Raw genomic sequence first — 17911 nt, 5'->3', positions numbered from 1 at the left:
TCCATCTTGTGTCTTGGCAAGCTCCGCCTCATGGAAGTAGTTAACTACTTGACTGAGGTTTTCTTTTAGTACTGTTAACATTGGTAGACCTGCTATTTCGGCAGGACATGATTTGGTAGATAGCTTACCAATTGGTCAACATGATGTGATTTAGGAGTCTCTTGCAAAGTGTAAGAGTTAAAGCACCTCCGGGAGCTAGGTATTTGTCCCTTTGGGATGTGGGTATTGTTTTAAAGAAATTAATGATATGGAGCGAGAACGAGTTTCTGGATCTCAGGGATCTTTCTTTGAAGTTGTTTATGGTGTTAAATCTGAATTCTTTCAGAAGGGTTTCGGACATGAGAGCATTAGAGATTACAGGGCGTTGGTTTGTGCCAGAAGGTGTTTGTTTCAGTATCTCTAAAAGAACTAAAATAATTTCAAAAACTATTTTTTACCCTAGCTCTGATGAATGTAGGAAACTGTGTGTGGTGAGATGTTTACGCAAGTATGAGAGAGAAGGACTGCATGTTTGAGAGGCGATGCAGATTCTCAGTTGATAGTTTTTTACAGAACCCCACACAAGGCAGTCTCCGCAGCTACCTTGGCCCGCTGGGTTAAGGAGGTCATGATAGATTTGACTAAATTTGGCGCTCCCTCTGCAAGGGGGGCTATGGCTTCTAAAGCTCTCCTTTTGGGTGGGGGTTTAACAGCAATCTTAGCTGCGACTGATTGGTCATCTGATTCTGTTTTCAATTTGTTTTATTTTAAGCCTGTGGATTATCCAGTGGGGAATATTATGGCAAGGCTTTAAACATGCATAATATTGGCCTCCGAGCCTTGACATGAAATTAAGATTTTCCACAGCTAGGGTGGGTAGAAAATTATGATTTTATTAAAGACATAGAGGCTGATATTATCCCTCCCTTTTGGTTTCCCACCCATAATGTATGTTTATGATTCTTTTCAGGAGGAGAGTACAAGAAGTAATTTTGGAGAAAGAAAATGATTTTTTGGACTTTTAGTTCTACTTTTTGGTAACCGATTTTAATTTCATGTTTCGAACGTTTGAAGCATGTTCGCAGCATAAAGAAGGAAGATGGCTGTCTCACACTGGATTATAAAGACATAGCATGTTTAAGTTTACTATTCTAAGTTCTTTTTCATTGTTTTGTAGTTGCTGCTATGAGTTGCCAATTAAAGAGATATGCATAATATCAGCTGCCGTGTCTTTAATAAAATCATGATTTTCTACCCACCCTAGCTGTGGAAAATCTGAATTTTGCTTTCAAGCTTTTGCATATATTTGCATCTAGTCCGAGAGCACCCTGGAAGCGTTATACATAGCCTTATATTGTTAAACTTTGCAAACGTGTACACACATTTTTATACTGGAACCACTATCAGTAGTGCAGTCTGAACTTACATTTTCTTAGAGCACTCACTATAATAATAAAGGCTTTGTATTAATGAACCATAAATACAAATTCGAACAGCATCAACATATAGACACATAGTACCTGAACTGCAGACAATGCTCTTCACTGATCCATAATGTGGTAGTGTAATCTGGCAACCAAACGGTTTGTGCTGCAGGAGGTTGGGCCTACTTGTCCCAAGGACAAAATAAACATGAACACCTTTTGTACTTGATCCAAAACAATATGTCCTGGGCATTAGGCCATAGGAATACCACACATCTGAGTGTCCAATTTCTATTTGTATTGTTTAAATTTAATTTATAGGTACAGTGATGCTCTTCCTTGTTAGGCTCTGTGGATGATGTACATTGCTTTGAACATTGACCACCAGGCTACAGATAGCCAGTGAATTGTTTGCTTACTGAGTTTAAAAAATAAAGGTGGAGTAGTCTTACGGCAGAATTTTTGATTTTTTCATATTAGGAAACAGGAGTGCAGAGGTATAGGCCAGTGACATAGTCCAGCTTGAAGAGATCACAAAAGTCAGGGTAGCTTGGAGTTTGTTTTGGGATCCAAGGTATAGGAAGATGTGTTGAAGCCTTTTCATCATATAGAAGGTGCTGCTTGTAACCTCCTTGACATTTGGTAACAGACATATCTGACTAAATGGTTTCTCCTAGGTTTCTTAATTCTTTTGACATAACTGGCAGGCATAAAGTTTTCAGGGCTAAGGGCTGGTGTTTGTGCCATGTTTCGCTGGTCACGATCTCTGCTTTTGCAATGTTGAGCTTTAAGGTGTTAACCATCATCCATGCATCTAAGGCATGGAAGCAGTCGGCAAGTCTTGATTTGTAGACCTCTTCTGGGCCTTTAATTTTTAGAATAATTTGAGTATCCTTTGCATAGTTGTAACATGTGTAGTTGAATTGTTTCCTCGTGTCTGCTAAAGGGATTAGAAATGTTGCAGAGGAGAGGTGTTTGACTCCTGAAGGGCACGGTAATGTTAGATGTGAGGGTTAGGCATTAAAGGTGGTATGAAAACCAAACTTTGTCTGTGTGAGGTGAAGCAATCCTGTTTAGCGTGTTGTTGCATATTTCAAAATGATGGTGTCTGTGTAGTAGTGCCTGGTGTGTACCTGTGTCAAATTCTGCTGATCCAGAAGCACTAAGGCAGCCAAGCCACTCCGTTCTTGTCCACTGTGTTTTAGGTCGTCCCATATGAATATGAGGACTTACTCTGCGAGTCTGTCTGAATCTGCATTGTTGGATGGACATCAAAGTATTTTCTCAAACGTTCAAATACTTTACCTCAGAGTGGGTTGTTGGAGTTTAGACTAGTCTGCTGTATTGGATGGCTATAGACTTCCCATATTGAGCAGTGGTGTATTGTAAGAGGTTTTTGGGATCCTAGTTACAAACACTTGTTGAGTGAGCTTCTTTTTAGGTCTCCTGCACAGGCTTTGCAACGCATAGCTTTGAAGATGCATTCAGGTTTAATTGGGTCTCATGGTGATCCTGATGGCTTGCTTGTATCGATTAACATTGTAGAAGCTTTGAAGGTGGTGAGAGATGTGACCTCGGTAATGACCTGCACTTTTCTGAGACATGAACCCTGGGGTATATACACTGACACAAAAAACTTTGATCAAACTCTTCTGACACACCCAGTTACATAGCACATGAACTCCTGATTCTGCAGTAATAAAATGTAAATTATGTTTAAAAAAATGCTAATACAGACAATGCCTCTTTCTGAACTTTACTTTGACAACATCACTGTCCTTTTTCTAAACTAACTTCTGAGGTGGCACATTCTAGTAACATGTCGTTCAAAACTCCTCGTTTTACAGAGTGCACTATCAATGAACATAGAGCAAAACAAAGCAATCTCACAATGTCACTGGATCAGTGCTTGTGAAAGTTTCAGTTGCTCAAGTGAAGATCTAACATTTCCAGTACCTACATCCAAGTCAATTGTCTTTTTGCTCACAGCGTAAAAATTACAATAACAAATTCTTGCACGTGGTTGAAACCCCCACCCCCTCAAGAAAAAAAAAAAACCTGTAAAATATGATTGAGTGTGATAGATCTTTAGCTCATGGAAGTGGTGTTTGAGAGTCGGTACGTCAGGAGATTCAAATGTGCAAATTACCATTTTCAAGAATAGATCCTCTGGACTCTCAAGTGGCTTAATATTAGAAGAGGTGCAATGTCCTTGTGCGGGTAGGGCAGGCTGTGGGTAGGAGGCCTCCCCAAAGAAATGATAATAGTGGGCACCATTGATATTCAAAATTCTTCTAATTATCTGCCATTCGTTGGAGCTTGCCAGGGTGTCACATGGCACTGTGTGGAGGGCGCTGTGTTTTTTTTCCCATGCTCCTGCTACAGCCATTTTAGCAAAGCGATACAAAGGGGGATGATGGACGGAGCATTTGAGCAAATCAAACACTCACCCCCAGTCAAGTGATCTGGGTTTAATCCATCACAATTCTTTAGCTCACTCCGCCACCCCAGTTCAGACATGGCCATATGCAAATCAGTCTGACCCTGTGCCTCATGGGAACAGTCCAGCCCGAACTGCCAAGCCATGTCTTCCCTGGACCGGAAACAAGCATCCTGGGATGTTTCGGATTCACAATCCTCATCAGCCAGGCTATCTTGAATCCAGTGGCCAAGTGAGCAAGGGACTCACTGTTCCCATGAGGCACAGGGTCAGACTGATTTGCATATGGCCATTTAGCACTGCCGTGTGGTCCGGATACCAGTTAAAGTTGTTGTGAACAAACTAACCAAAAAAAGTTAGCGCATGCGCTGTCCCTGGATCTGCGGCTAGTGCCACATCCAGGCCGGTGAGGAGACGGGGGTGGCGGCGCGAGGGCTGCTCGCGCATGCGCTGTCCCTGGATCTGCCCCCGTAATGAAGGGAATGCTGCGAGAGTCGTGCAGTGTGTGGAGGGGGCTACTAACTCGCAGTGGCGGCTGGTGACATTTGAAAGTGGTGAGGCGTAACATTGTCGTACTGCACTGCGGCGAGCAAGCAAGCTCGTACAACCTACAGAGGGGTTTGGGGGGGTTCTCACCCCAAGAAAATCTTGAAAAAAGAGTGGACAAACGGTGCATTTTTAAGCAAATTTGTGGAAGATGGAAGGTTAATAAAGCAATTAGTGCTGGGCCTAAACTGCCCTCACAAGCTTGGCTACAAGTTCCTCATCTCAGCACATCTTAGACACTGATAGGCTGGCCACCCAACCTTACTTGTACATCTCATCTTATTTGATGGTAAAGCCAAAGAGTAGATCTCCTATCTCACCAATTGATCTTTCTTGGCCTTCTGCTGCTCCTCCACTTGCTACCAGCAGCCCTCCTACCTGTTAGTGAGCCCCATGGTTCTGTTCTGGACCTGTTGTTTTTTTACCCATTGCATGATGGTGATCCCAATGATGTTCTTCTTTCTTCCTCCTCTGCCTGGAACTTAAGGACCCTATTTAATCCTAGTTTGTGACCACAGTTCTTCAGAGCATTCACAGCTACCATGAGTTGATTACTGCTACTTAACAGAAAAAATAACCCCAAGAGCATTACCCGTCCACACTGCTAATGTTCTGATTAACACACTGCTTGTAAACTAGATTACTGCAACAATCTAATACTGCAACCCAATATAATGTTTCTCAGCACAAGAACATTTTGAATGTTGCTACATATACACTGTTCAAATTGCACCGCTAATCACCAAGCACTGCACAATAAAACGAGGGAGGCTGACCCTAATACACAAGATGCACAGGGCATACCCTTATTTCCTCACAATATTAAATGGTGTGAGTTTCTTCGCCTAAATTGGATGTGCTTCCATCCTACCTGTGCGCCTCAAGGCGCTGAACGAGCTGCCAGTAAGACAGACCACCCACACCTCAAGGACAACCCTCCCAGGCCCCTTGTGCAGCACGTTCCTTTTGTAATGTGTGTCACGGCTGGGTTAAGAAAAAACATAGCGAAGCTGAAGTCAGTAAAGAAACACGTTTAATAGGCAAAGTGCCCAGGACACTGGCTCCCTGTGCCCACCCCTCAACAAAAGACATTACCGTCAAAGACCACCTTGTTCCAGCAAAAATCAGTTTAAACCAAAATGCACTATTCCACGAAGTGTAACAGCTATATCCATGCAGACTAACACGCCGTCTACATGCCATGTTGCTTTTAGAAAGAAGAAACATTTTGGGGAGATTTAAAAATGAAAAAATAGTTAGACAATTCCGCCATTGTTAGGCATGGAAATAAAACACATACCCTATAATACTGAAACAATTAATGTAAAATGCATTGGAATTTTTCGATCCAAGTTAGCTCCGGTTTCTGAATCTGCGCATTTGTCTATGTGAAGTGACACAATTAATATAGCCTTACGTAAGAGGACATCAATGCGACACGTCAGAATGCATACATTATAGCTGATCTTATAGCGCAACGAAGCACATCATGAATGATTTCTCACCACGTTTTTAAAATCTGCAATATAAGTTATGCTGCCAACTATAAACTACACAGCTTGATGGAGCATGGATATTACTGTTGGCTATTGTACAGTTTATGTTCAATTATTATCTCTCATGTCAGCAGCTCTTTGCATTTATACCTTCTACTGACGATCACATGTTATTGCAGGTAAAATAGAAGAAACACAGAGATGGAGAATATTATCAGAGTCTGAACATACAATGTAGCCGCAAAATGTCTGAGAAGGTTACGGGTTAAGTCAGATAATACATCTGTCTCAGCCAACTCAGACGCCAGTCATAATGGCTTCAATCTGATGTGAAAAAGCGGCGTTACTTCGCCTGGCACGATTTAATGAGCAAAACAAGCTAAACTCTTGCTTGATCGATTCATTATACCAACCACTCTGAGGACGTAAAAAGTAGGAGCAAGTACAAAATGCTTAAGGCAACGAACGGGTTGAAAGCAGGAGATGTTGGGGAAAAACAGATGGAAAATATGAAAGATGACGGATTACTGTAAATGTGAGACAGGTGATGTTCACGGCGCCGGGCTGGGCGTGCGCGCCCTCGAGGTGAAATCACAGAGGGCTTGCGCGTGCACATCCCCTGTCTCAGATTCCCAGGAAGTAAGCAACAATAGGTACTTTGCTGGACGCAATGCTTCGCATTGCTACACCAGCTCAACCTAAAAAGGGTACAGGAACAAGAATTTTCTCAATGTGCCTGCTTTCAATAACATTACCTACAATCAAAACAGAGAAACAACATCAATTTAATGATCGTGGGTATATCAAGAAACTAGTTGTGTTTCACAAGAAAAAACAAATGGGTACACTCACCCGTAACTTCTGGGTAAGTCACCACACCTCTACCTGGCGACCGCTCAGGAAAGGGGCACCACTCTGGAAAAAAAACGGCGTTTAAACAGTTTTAAACAAAAACATGTCTTATCACAATCAGAAAAGAGTATGCCACACGTGTCAATACCTCGATAAACACGTGTATAAGGAGCCAAACTAGAAAAAGAGGGAGACTAAAACAGGGACTAGAGCAGAAGACTGGTTAAGCCGCAATGCTAGCTGAGTGATATGATGTAGACTGAAATCATGCAATGCTTAATCAGGATGCCAACACTTGTGATATTGTGATGAGTCAGTGCTTCTATAACAACCAGTCACTTCATTACTCGTAGTTAGCTCAGCATGAATGATGACAGATTCAAAATCGACTTGTGCAATCTAGAGAAGAATGATAGCTTAAAGGTACATGTAAATCAAGTGCATCTAAACTACGATGTATAACAAGGTACTAGGACGATTTCCCAAAAGGGCAAATAAAAGTCTCCAGACCAGACAGTAATATTAGTAATAAACAGGAGACACAACGTATAACAGGCCAGAAATGATAGCCTAAAAGTCATGTGTAAATTAAGTTCATCTGAACTACGATGTACAACAAAGTACTGGGACGATCTTCCAAAAGGGTAAAAGAAGTAAAAAGAAGTATCCAAAATGGACAGCAATTTTAGTAATGAACAATAGACGACTTTTAACAGGCCAAAACACCGATAAGTGAATAAATTAGTCATGAGAGTGTCTGAGGGCTTACCTGTCAGTCGGTGCGCCGGCGTGGAATAGAGCCTGTGGCCAGAGGTACCTGGACATGGAAAACGCCACCTATTAATACACTCCTCATTTGACGAGCCACCAATAAGAGCACAGTTTTGCACTCATGTGGTACGTGGCAAGCCCAGAAAGTCAATTGCGCATGTACGATATGAGGACACTATATTATCATAGTGGCACATGTCAACTAATACCTAGATGTTATTTGGCGCATTCACATGATGTTTATTAATGCTGTTTAGAAATGTGCCCGCTCTGATGTTGTCCGCTGCAACAGAACTAGCTAATAAACAGTCTGGACTGTTCCCATGAGGCACAGGGTCAAGACTGATATCCATATAGCTGTGTCTGAACTGGGGTGGCAAGGGGAGCTAAAAAATGATGATGGATTCAACCTAGATCTGTGATTGGGGGCGAGTGTCTGAACATTTTCAGTGCTCCGTCCATCATATCCTTGTGTTTGCAATGTTTTTTTTAGCCCATCTGAAGAGTGTTGAATTGACCAAAGATTCCATCTCCTGAGTGGGTAGGTTTAGATTCATTATAAAAGATTTATGAAGATTTATGCAATAGCCTGCAACTGCCTCGTAGCTATGTAATTCATGTTGTAGGGCCGCAAAGGATGTAGCTGGAGAAGTGAATAGGAACAACAATATCATCTGCAAAGCGTGACACTTTTTGATCTACTGAACTAAAGGGAATGCCGCCAATAGCTAGGGTAGCCCTGATTTTAGCAGCTAACGGTTCAATACTGAAAGAGAATAAAAGTAAATATAATGAGCATTCCACGTCCTAGTTGGAAAAAGCTAGACGACACCCCATTAACCCCTACCCGCGAGAGCAGATCTACATAATTTACCTGTATCATAGCAATGAAGCGGTTACTGAACCCAAACTTGCAAAGTGTATGAAAGAGGAAGGACCACTCTACAAGGTTGAACACTTTCTCATCATCTAATGCAACCAAAACAGCTGGGATTTGTTTCTTGGTGACCTTCTCAACCAGATGGATCACCCTCCTTAGATTGTGTTTGACTCCCCGGAATAAATCCTGATCTGGACGAATCAATTTTTTTGTATTTTTTCCAATCTAGTAGCGTTTAAGGTCGGGGCAATGGGTCTAAATGATCGGCAATAGTGAGGGTCCTTCCCTGGTTTGGGGATGACTGAAATACATGCCTTGTTCATGTTACCATGTGAGTAGAAGCCATGTAATGAAATAGTTGTGTGAGAGGAGAGATTAGGTCGGAACCAAAGGTTTTATAATACTGAGCTGTAAACCCTTCAGGTCCTGTCGATTTTTGTAATTTGAGTGCATTAATCGCTGTATGTACCTCATCTTCACCAATGGGGCTACTCCTTGTTTCATTCTAGTCTGCAGTTACTTGGGTAGTTCCACCTTTTGTAAATATTTTAACTGTACACCTTCCCTTGGTGAGTTAGAGGTGCATATAAAGTAGTGTAAAAGTCTCCAACTGCCTTGGCTTTATCTATTTCAGAACGGGCTGTCATTCATGTTTCTGTAGTAATATGGGGTATATAATCTGTCTGTCGTTGTATTCTAAGTTGTCTTGCCAGCTGGGTGGCAACTTCGTTCTCTGTATCATATGTCTTGTGTTTTAAGGCGTAACAATGGTATATTCCCCTCTGTTGGTGTATAATGCATTCAATTTTCCTCTAAGGGCTGTAACTTTCCTTTGTAATCTGTTCTTTCTCTTCTAATTGAAGCTCCTTCTCAAGAGTGATTCTGTCTTTTGTTTTCTGTTTATTCAATGCAGATGACCATTAAGCACATGTACCTAGAATTGTTGCATTGGCCCCTTCACTGCTGGCCCGTTTCCGCCCCTGTGCGGTAAACAAATGAACAGGGGCGGGCCATGATGAACCCCAGCCGTCATCAGCACACGAGCACCGTAGTGCATGACGGCTGGGGTTCGTCATCAGCATGCAAGGGGTTAAAGGCATCCCACGTAATTGATGGATTAGTACCTTTTGGATAGTTTAATTGGAAAAATTCTATAATCGCTTTCGATAAATCATCTTAGTAAACAATCCCTGGTTACGGAATTTGGAATAAACCAGCGACAGAGTTTAGGTGGATTAGTAGTCCAATTCAATGTAAGCTCTAGCGAGGCATGATCTGACCGAGTGATAGGGTGAAAGTCAATTCCCAAAGATGTAATCAATACGAGAGTAAGATTGATGGGAGTTGGAGAAAAAAGGATTATCTCGGGTGGACGCATGTATCTTTCACCATGCAACGAACAGTCCTATAGATTGTTCTGCTGCCTGACGGCCTAAGTGAAACTGCCGGTGTCTGCTCTGTATGTGTGAGTGCTATCAATTTCTGGGTCACACGTGAGATTCAATTTCCCCATTAGTAGAATTTTGCCCTCCGCAAACTCTCCCAAGAGTGAGTAGCGAATGAAAAAAGATTACTTGGGCCGTATTCTGGGCCTATATTGTGACAATTGTACTCACCTTACTTGAGTAATCCTTTGACTACCGCCACTCTAATTTGGTTCTCCTCTACACAACAGAAGAGATTAAGGCAGTTAGATATCGCACAACCTTACTGTGGCTGGTGTTAGCGAAAAGAGACATCACCAGGGCCTGGAAGGACTGCAACCCTCCACCATTGGAACAGTGGAAACAGGAAATGGACCGTTGTATGAGCAGGGAAACCCCCATATACACGGCCTAGGGTTGCCCTTTAAGAAATTTTAAAATATGAGTTGCATGGTGCAAATATTGAGGCATCGTACTGCTGAGAACCGAGAATCCTGACCACTGCCTGGAGGAGGAGATTGGGTCTTATGAAGGGAGGAGCTGATTCGATGTGTTGAAATACATTTTCACTGTAAAAACATTTTTTGATTTATTATTCATTTTTCAACCATGAATGCTTGCTTATAGAAGGAAATCTAGAAAGCTGTTCAACTCGAATTTAGTTTTACAGTTCGAAAAATATTTTTACTGTGCGACTAATCTTTTTATGGTTGTTTTAACAGAGAGCAGTTGTTCGTATGGATGAATCCAGAGAGCAGCATATTACACAACTTCTAAATTCAGTCCAGACAAAACCTGAAGTCAAAGAAGAAAAGGAAGAACTTAAACCATGGTCCTGGCGTGCTACTGAGAATAAAAAGTAAAGTATCCTTATTTCCGGGCTATGTGTCTTTAGGCTCCTTGTGTTCACTACTGTTTTAGGTTGAACACTTTGCCATGAAAGCTTTGGTGTATTTTGAGAAGTGATTATGGAGTCTATCATAATCTTCTGTTTTATTTTGTGGTTCTTAGTTTGTCTGGGAGCACGCTTCTCAGTCCTTTATTTTACGCACAGCTCCAATAATCTGACCAATAGTAACATCAGAGTGGCTGCTGCTCATTCATTGGGAATTAGCAAAGTGCAATTCCTTTTTCGACTAGAAGCAGTAGCTAGCAGTTGTTGAATGATTCTACATACAACAATTCATCTCCAGAAGCCTCTAGACCCTAAGGAAAAACTTCAAAAAAATGGAAAGGTAATGGAGGAAGAATTATGAACTACAACTTAAAGTTGGGTATGAGGCAGCCATCAGACTTTACCATAATATTATTAAAGATGCTCAAGCAACATTGTTTGAGCAAAAGATTAGACAGGCACATAATTCATCTAAGAAACTCTTTAACCCCTTGCGTGCTGATGACAGAACGGTTCCGTCATCAGCTACGGGTGAGCTGTGCTGATGACGGAACCGTTCCGTCATGACTCCGCCCGCGCAAGGCGTAGTCAGCACAGGCGGAAAATACGCCCCGCACGCAAGGGGTTAAAGTGGTCAAATCCTTAACCTCCCTAACTCACAACAACCACATCGCTCAGGCCATGGAGGAATGATGTAAAGATCTAGCCACTTACTTCCTTAAAGTCATGGATATTGATAGCTCCTTGCAGACTGGGAGTGAGACCTCTACAAGCCCGGAATGAGATCAGGTGCAGATCTCCTCCACGCCTGTCATCACTCGCTTCCCACTCACTAACATAACTGACGTGAGATCTCTGATGGATAAGGTTAAATCAGGTTCACCATTAGATCCTGCCCCACCCCATTCTCTTAGCAAGGTGATTAAGGTCCTGCTCCCGACAATAGTCAAAATTCCTAATCTCTCATTAGAGGCAGACGAGGTTCCAAGAGCTTGGAAACGTGCAATAATAGAAATTTGCCTAGACTACTAGAAGGTAAGTTTCAATTCTATTAAGGACGCGGAGGCGAGGATTATGCTTTATCTCTCTTGGCTTTATTAACCAATTTATTCACAGCAGCTCATTCCTAAACCAGTATCAAAATCACATTTTCCATAACACTAGGGAAAAGAAAAACAGTCTCTTGTAAGTCCTTTCACAGTGTCCATGAACGTTGTCCCCATAAATCATCCTGAGACTTCCTGCACTTCCTCTTCGCTGGAGGATCTCTCCCAAGGTTAGGCATTCTGCTTCGTGTGATCATTCCCTGAAACAAAGACCACACCAGTCACGCATGACATCCTGAACCAATTGCACAATACAATTGCAATATTGACCAGCATATACATCTATGATAAGCCACTGAAGTCCCAGAAACATCATGTGTCAAGTCACAAAGAAGAAGTTACTTACAACCCATACGGTGAGGGACAGCAACCAACGCGCTTGCTGGGTGGGATAATCCTCGCCTCTGCATCCTTAATAGAATTGAGGTGGGGGGGGGCAGGGGGGGCCGTCCGCACCAGGCGGCACAAATTTGAGGGCGGCGGCTGCGATGCACTGGCTGTTTGCGGCGGCCTTTATAATTTATTTGGGGATACTGACTGACACTGTCCCCAAATAAATTATAAGGGCCGCCGCAATCGGCCAGTGCATCGCGGCTGCCGATTCAAGTGCAAGCGCTGCGCAGCACCTGTGTGCAAAAAGCAAAAAAAATGCTGCCTGCTGCACACGCACCATAAAAGTATGTCTCCATTGCCTGCCAGTCAATGGACCGGAAGCGTGCTCGTGCAGCCTGAGTCTAATTGGCCATCTGAGGCTACATGTTGGGTGCCAGGGCCGTCAATCTGGTAGCGTGCGAAAGCGCTACCAATGACGACCCTGCAAACTTTATTGTCCAGAGCCCGCCCATGGCAGACTTGGAATGCTGTGCTCCTGTCAATTAGCGCGCAACACGCACGCACGTGGTGGTGTGCGTGCCTTCAGAGACTGACTCGACGGGCCAACGCAAGTTCGGGAACCAATCCAACTCCCAAACTCGGGCCATGAGGGAGAGACTTGCTGCACTTGTCACTCTGACTGAGTGAGTCGGTTGGGCCTCGGACGATGGATAGGTGGTGAGAGTGAGTGAGACATTGACTCTCAACTCTCCTTGTGGTGCTGCGTGCTGATCCTTGGGAGATAGGGGAAACTACAAGTAAGTTTTCTCTGTGGATTGTACACTGTTTTTGAAAGGCACTCCGCACTTCTGAAAAGAAAAAGATGCGTGTCACTCTGGGGGTGATGTTAGGGAAAGGAGGACACGGCACCGAAGAGAAGTGCTTTCTCTGTTATAGGTAGAGGGAGTGGGTTGCAGGCTCTGGCCTTGGACACAGGGACAAACAGGCAGAGTAACAGGGGCAGTGTTTTAAATGGGCTTGCTCTTCAAAATACTCTTCTCTACAGTAATGGAACTTTTGTTTTGCAGTTTTGTAGCAGTACAGTCAGAGGTGTTACAAGTACTACAATGTTCCTTATATATTGAGCAGTTTTCGGGGCAACACACAGTGTCAAGTAATTCTGGTGATTAATTTACCTGCTGGGGAGAGAGAGATGGAGTTTCATCTAGTGGCAGGTTTTATTTGTGTAATGTAGCGCAGGTGGTTAATATCATAGCTGCTAAGTATTCACATTGCTAATGAGACATTTTCATTGATGCAGTGACTTATGAAATACATTCCACTGCGAATGTTATGTTTTTTCCTAGTCTTTCGATCCTGATGTTGCTAAGAAAGGTTTGCCTGGGTAGAAATAAATTCTTATTAAAGTAGACCCTAACCACTGTGTTATGTTCTGAATCCTGAGTTAGTCATTCTCCAGACCAAGCAGTCTAAATAAAGTGTCTGCCAATGTGGATGGCGTGAATCATACACCTTTTTAGTCTCCTTTGCCCTATGTAACATTTTGTATGCACTAATTCACAAACTAATGATTCATTGTGTTGTTTGTGTGATTTTGAAAATGTGGGAAGTTTTGCTTTAGGAGCAGTGATTAATGGAGTCCTTTTTAAATGCGGACTTTAACATCTGCATTTGTAAAGCAAGCATTCATGCCTTTTGACATTCCGGCGTGATGAGGTAGGTGGCTTGAATATGACCAGAGGACAGGGGTCCTGCACCAGCTGTGATGTCATGGATCAGATGTCATGAATGGGACAAGTAAGGAACAGTGGTCCTGCACATGCTGTGATGTCATAAGTGAGATGTCATGGATGGGGAAGATGGGGAACAGGGGACAAGGGTCCTGCACAAGCTGTGATGTTATGAGTGAGATGTCACAAACAGGGTAGGTAGAACTGATGTAAGTTTTGGGTTTCCTTATGCTTTTCCTTCAGTGGCGTAGCTAGGTGGGGGGGCGGTCCGCCCCAGGCAGCACTGTTTTGGGGACGGGGGCTGTCTAGCCCTGTACCGTGTCATGTATGGGCATTTAACTTGCATGACCGAGGTAACTTTTAGCAGCGATATTACGTGTCTCTCGGACCTCTTTCAGGTGCTCGCTGTCCATTTTCTCCAGCCTTCCCCCCCCTCCCAGGGGGCGGCAATCTGAAGGATAGCCCCGGGCGCCACAAGCTCTAGCTACGCCCCTGAACGGACCCGGGAAGATTGCTTGAATGGAAGCCAAAAACAGGCCTACCGACCGGGCAATCTTGACGGAGAGAAGTCCTCTGTTTGGTCAAGGTCTGGCAAATTTTGTGACGGATTTTCGCCACTTTCCTGGAAGGGAGGCTCAGTGTGGCTGAAGTGGAATCGATCACGAATCCCAGGAAGGTCGCTCGCTGAGTTGGTACCAAGAGGGACTTCTTCTCGTTGATGACAAACTCCAGAGACTGGAGGAGAGCCACCGCCAACTGTAAATGGTGCCGAAGCTGCACGGGCACTGGCCCAACAGAAGAATATCATCTAAGTAGACGATCAAGCGGACTCCGCGCGCCCTCAGTTATTCCATCACCAGTTTGAGAACCTTGGTGAAACACCACGGGCCGAGGAAAGCCCGAACGGAAGGCACTGGAATTCGTAAGCTTGGCCTCGCCACAGAAACTCGAGGAACCGCCTGTGAGGAGGGAAAATCGGAACCACCAGGTACGCATCTTTTAAGTCTAAGCAGACCATCCAATCGAGTGGCAGGAGAACATCCCTAAGCAGGTGAATGCCCTCCATCTTGAAGTGTCGGAACACCAGCCACTCGTTGAATTCTCGAAGGTTGATAAACGGTCGCCAACCCCCATCTGTCTTGTCGACCAGAAAAATATTGCTGAGCAAGCCAAAGGGGTGTACCACAGTGCGACACACCGCCCCTTTGCGCAGCAAATCCCGCAAATCCCGCACCTCGTCGTCTATCATGGCTTTGTCTGACGCGCAGAAAATGATCGGTCGGGGAGGACGGGCCTGGCCAGGGGAACCGTAAAACTCTATTTGGAATCCCCTGACCGTCTGGAGAACCCAAGCGTCCTCCGTAAGCTCTTCCCAAGTGGGGAAAAATGACGCCAGCCTGCCCCCTACTCGCAGCTGCGCAGCAGGTAAAACACTCACCGTTGGCATTGCCGTCGTTTCCTCTGTAGCCTCGTCCCCTGAAGCGCTGACCCCTAGTGGGGTAGAAGTTGTTGAAGCGCTGGTCGGTATGGTATTGTCCGCGCCCGGAGCCTTGCCCCCTACCTTGGGGCTGTTGATTCCGTCCGCGGCCCGGCGGGCGGCTCCTACCCCGACCGGCCCCACGGAAAACCTGAGGGTTAAAAACTCGTTTAATATTGGCCTGCGCCTTATCCAAGGACGTGAACGTAGCCACAAACTTTCCAAGTTCCTTTATGAATGGCTCGCCAAACAGCCCTCCTTGCGCTGAGGCTCCAGCCTCTGAACATGCCAAATCCCCTAGTTTGGGGTCCACCTTAATAAGCAGCGATCTGCGCCTCTCAGTGGAAAGTGCGCAGTTTGCATTACCGATAAAACAGATCGCCCGTTGGGCCCATGCTGACAATACTTCGGGATCGATCAGGGAGCCCGAACTGCTGACCTCCTCTGCCATGTCTAGAATCTTGGCTAACGGACCAATGGCGTCCAACAACTTGTCTTGGCATGCACGCCATGATCTATCTATCCCTTTCCTCTGGTCCTTAATAAACTTAGCCAAGAACGTCGCCATCTTGCTCTCAATTTCAGGGGTTATTGACACCTTGCCCTCTAGCGTCGGCCTGGGACACTCAGCCTGCAGGCGATTGCGCGCCTCATTCTCTAGCGGCTTCCTGAGGCGAGATGCCAAATACAAAGCTGCCTTCTCAGCGGGGGCCCACTCCGCTGACCGGGGGTGTACGATATCGTCTGGATCCAACATGTCGGAAATTCCTGCCTTCGGGGGCTCCGAGGAGGCCGACGGCCTCCAAGATCGCGACAAGCCCACCTCGTCGTCAGAGGCGTCCGGGGTGTCGCCCAACTGAGTCCCAGGGGATGCCGGTTAGAGCTCCTCATCAGTAGGCTAAGGGCCCTGGGGAAGCTCTCGGTGCAGTGTGTTCCAAAAACGCCTGCTTAAGGCGTTCAAAAGCGTCAGTGTCCACCCCACCCTCACACTTTTTCTTCAGAGGGGGGGGGGGGTCCCTGTTCCTCTGGCTGAGCCTGACCTGAAGTACCTGAAGGTCCCGGGACAGCCGGCGGAGGAGGGACCATTTTCGCATACAAACTCTCTATTTTATCTGCCAAATGTTGTTCCATTGGAGTCATGAGGTACGAGACCGCCTTATGAATGGAACCATCTACCTTCGCATAGAAATCATCATCCCACTGAAGATAGGCCAAGGAATCTTCTTCCTCATAATACTCATGCTCCATGCTTGCTGAGGTTCAGGTATAGACTTTCAAGCCCACTAAGGCAACTTAGGGTAATTCGCAAGCAAACCTGGCGACAGGACGCCGAAGGAGCACTCCCACGCAGCAGCACGGTAATTTAAGGACTGAGGGTCTCTCAGTAAAGATAAACTGCCAGTGGCACGAAATTTAACGGGTCTGAAGCCCCAGGACACCCACACGCCCCACAGATGCACTGGGAATAGGTAGAGCTGCCAGTCCGGGTGTCCTTGAGGGACCTGCAAAGAGGGCCTCCACAATAATACCTACCAGAGGCTTGACTCTGGCGTGAGGGGAACCGCGGTCCCTGGTGCACCGCACCACTACCTACCTGCCGAGCGGGCGTTTATCAAACAGGTCGGGAATACAGACCCAGTAGCAACCTGGGCGATTGACTTGGCGGCTCGGGCGCGGACTTGTACTGTGGACCGGAGCGCTTCAGTCTGATCTCTGCCGAAATGCGCTCCGGCCGCAGGTCGCGTCGCCCATGCAGCGCCTTCGAACGGGCGGAGAACCGCACCGCGGTCAATGAGATATGGGCAGACAAACCGCGTAAGGAGCGCACCAGCGTTCCCGCGGCTCAGTAGGGAATCTGCGGGAGTAAAACAGAGGCAAATCAACCCCATCAACGTTAAATTCCCCTCAAAGGCAAACCTGAGAAGAACCAAAAATGTACTTATCTCGAGCTGCCGAGCAGCGATGAAAGAGGAAGTGCAGGAAGTCTCAGGATGATTTATTGGGACAACGTTCATGGACACTGTGAAAGGACTTTCAAGAGACTGTTTTTCTTTTCCCTAGTGTTATGGGAAATGTGGTTTTGATACTGGTTCAGTAATGAACTGCTGTGAATAAATTGGTTAATAAAGCGAAGAGAGATAAAGCATAATCCTCGCCTCCGGTCCTGACATAGAATTAGACTGTTGTTAAAAAAAATCCATTTTAAACCCTGTTCAATTAGGGAACTATTGTCTTATATCACTTTTAGCACTTATTGGTAAATGCATAGAGAAACATGTAAATGGAGCTCTACCACAGTTTCGGGAAACTAACCAGCGCCTCTATCCCACACAGATGGGCTTTCGTGCACAGCACGGAATCAGCACTCTTAGCAGTGGCAGAAGAATTAAAAATGACCTTCGACCAAGGCAGCTCAGCCCCTATACTACTTCCTGACCATAGTGCGGCATTCAACAACGTGGACCGTTCTATTCTACAAAACAGATTGCTGGATATCGGTATCCAAGACCAAGGCTTGGAGTTTCTTTCATCTTTTTTGAAAAGGCAGAACTTTTAAG

The 17911-nt window shown here is 45.1% G+C and overlaps 1 protein-coding gene across 2 annotated transcripts in view; it reads left to right on the top strand.

The window, feature by feature from the left end:
- DHX36 (DEAH-box helicase 36) overlaps positions 1 to 17911 on the top strand; it is a 378110-nt gene that overhangs the window by 27731 nt on the left and 332468 nt on the right. For both annotated transcript variants that reach the window (XM_086944114.1, XM_086944115.1), the window contains exon 2: positions 10535 to 10671. In XM_086944114.1, coding sequence (XP_086800240.1) covers positions 10535 to 10671 — 137 coding nt within the window. The remainder of the gene's footprint in view (positions 1 to 10534; positions 10672 to 17911) is intronic.

This window comes from Lissotriton vulgaris, chromosome 11, assembly GCF_964263255.1.
Source record: "Lissotriton vulgaris chromosome 11, aLisVul1.2, whole genome shotgun sequence".
NCBI classification, from domain to species: Eukaryota; Metazoa; Chordata; class Amphibia; order Caudata; family Salamandridae; genus Lissotriton; species Lissotriton vulgaris.
The sequence above is the reverse complement of the archived record's forward strand: the minus strand, read 5'-3'. Positions and strand labels throughout refer to the sequence as shown.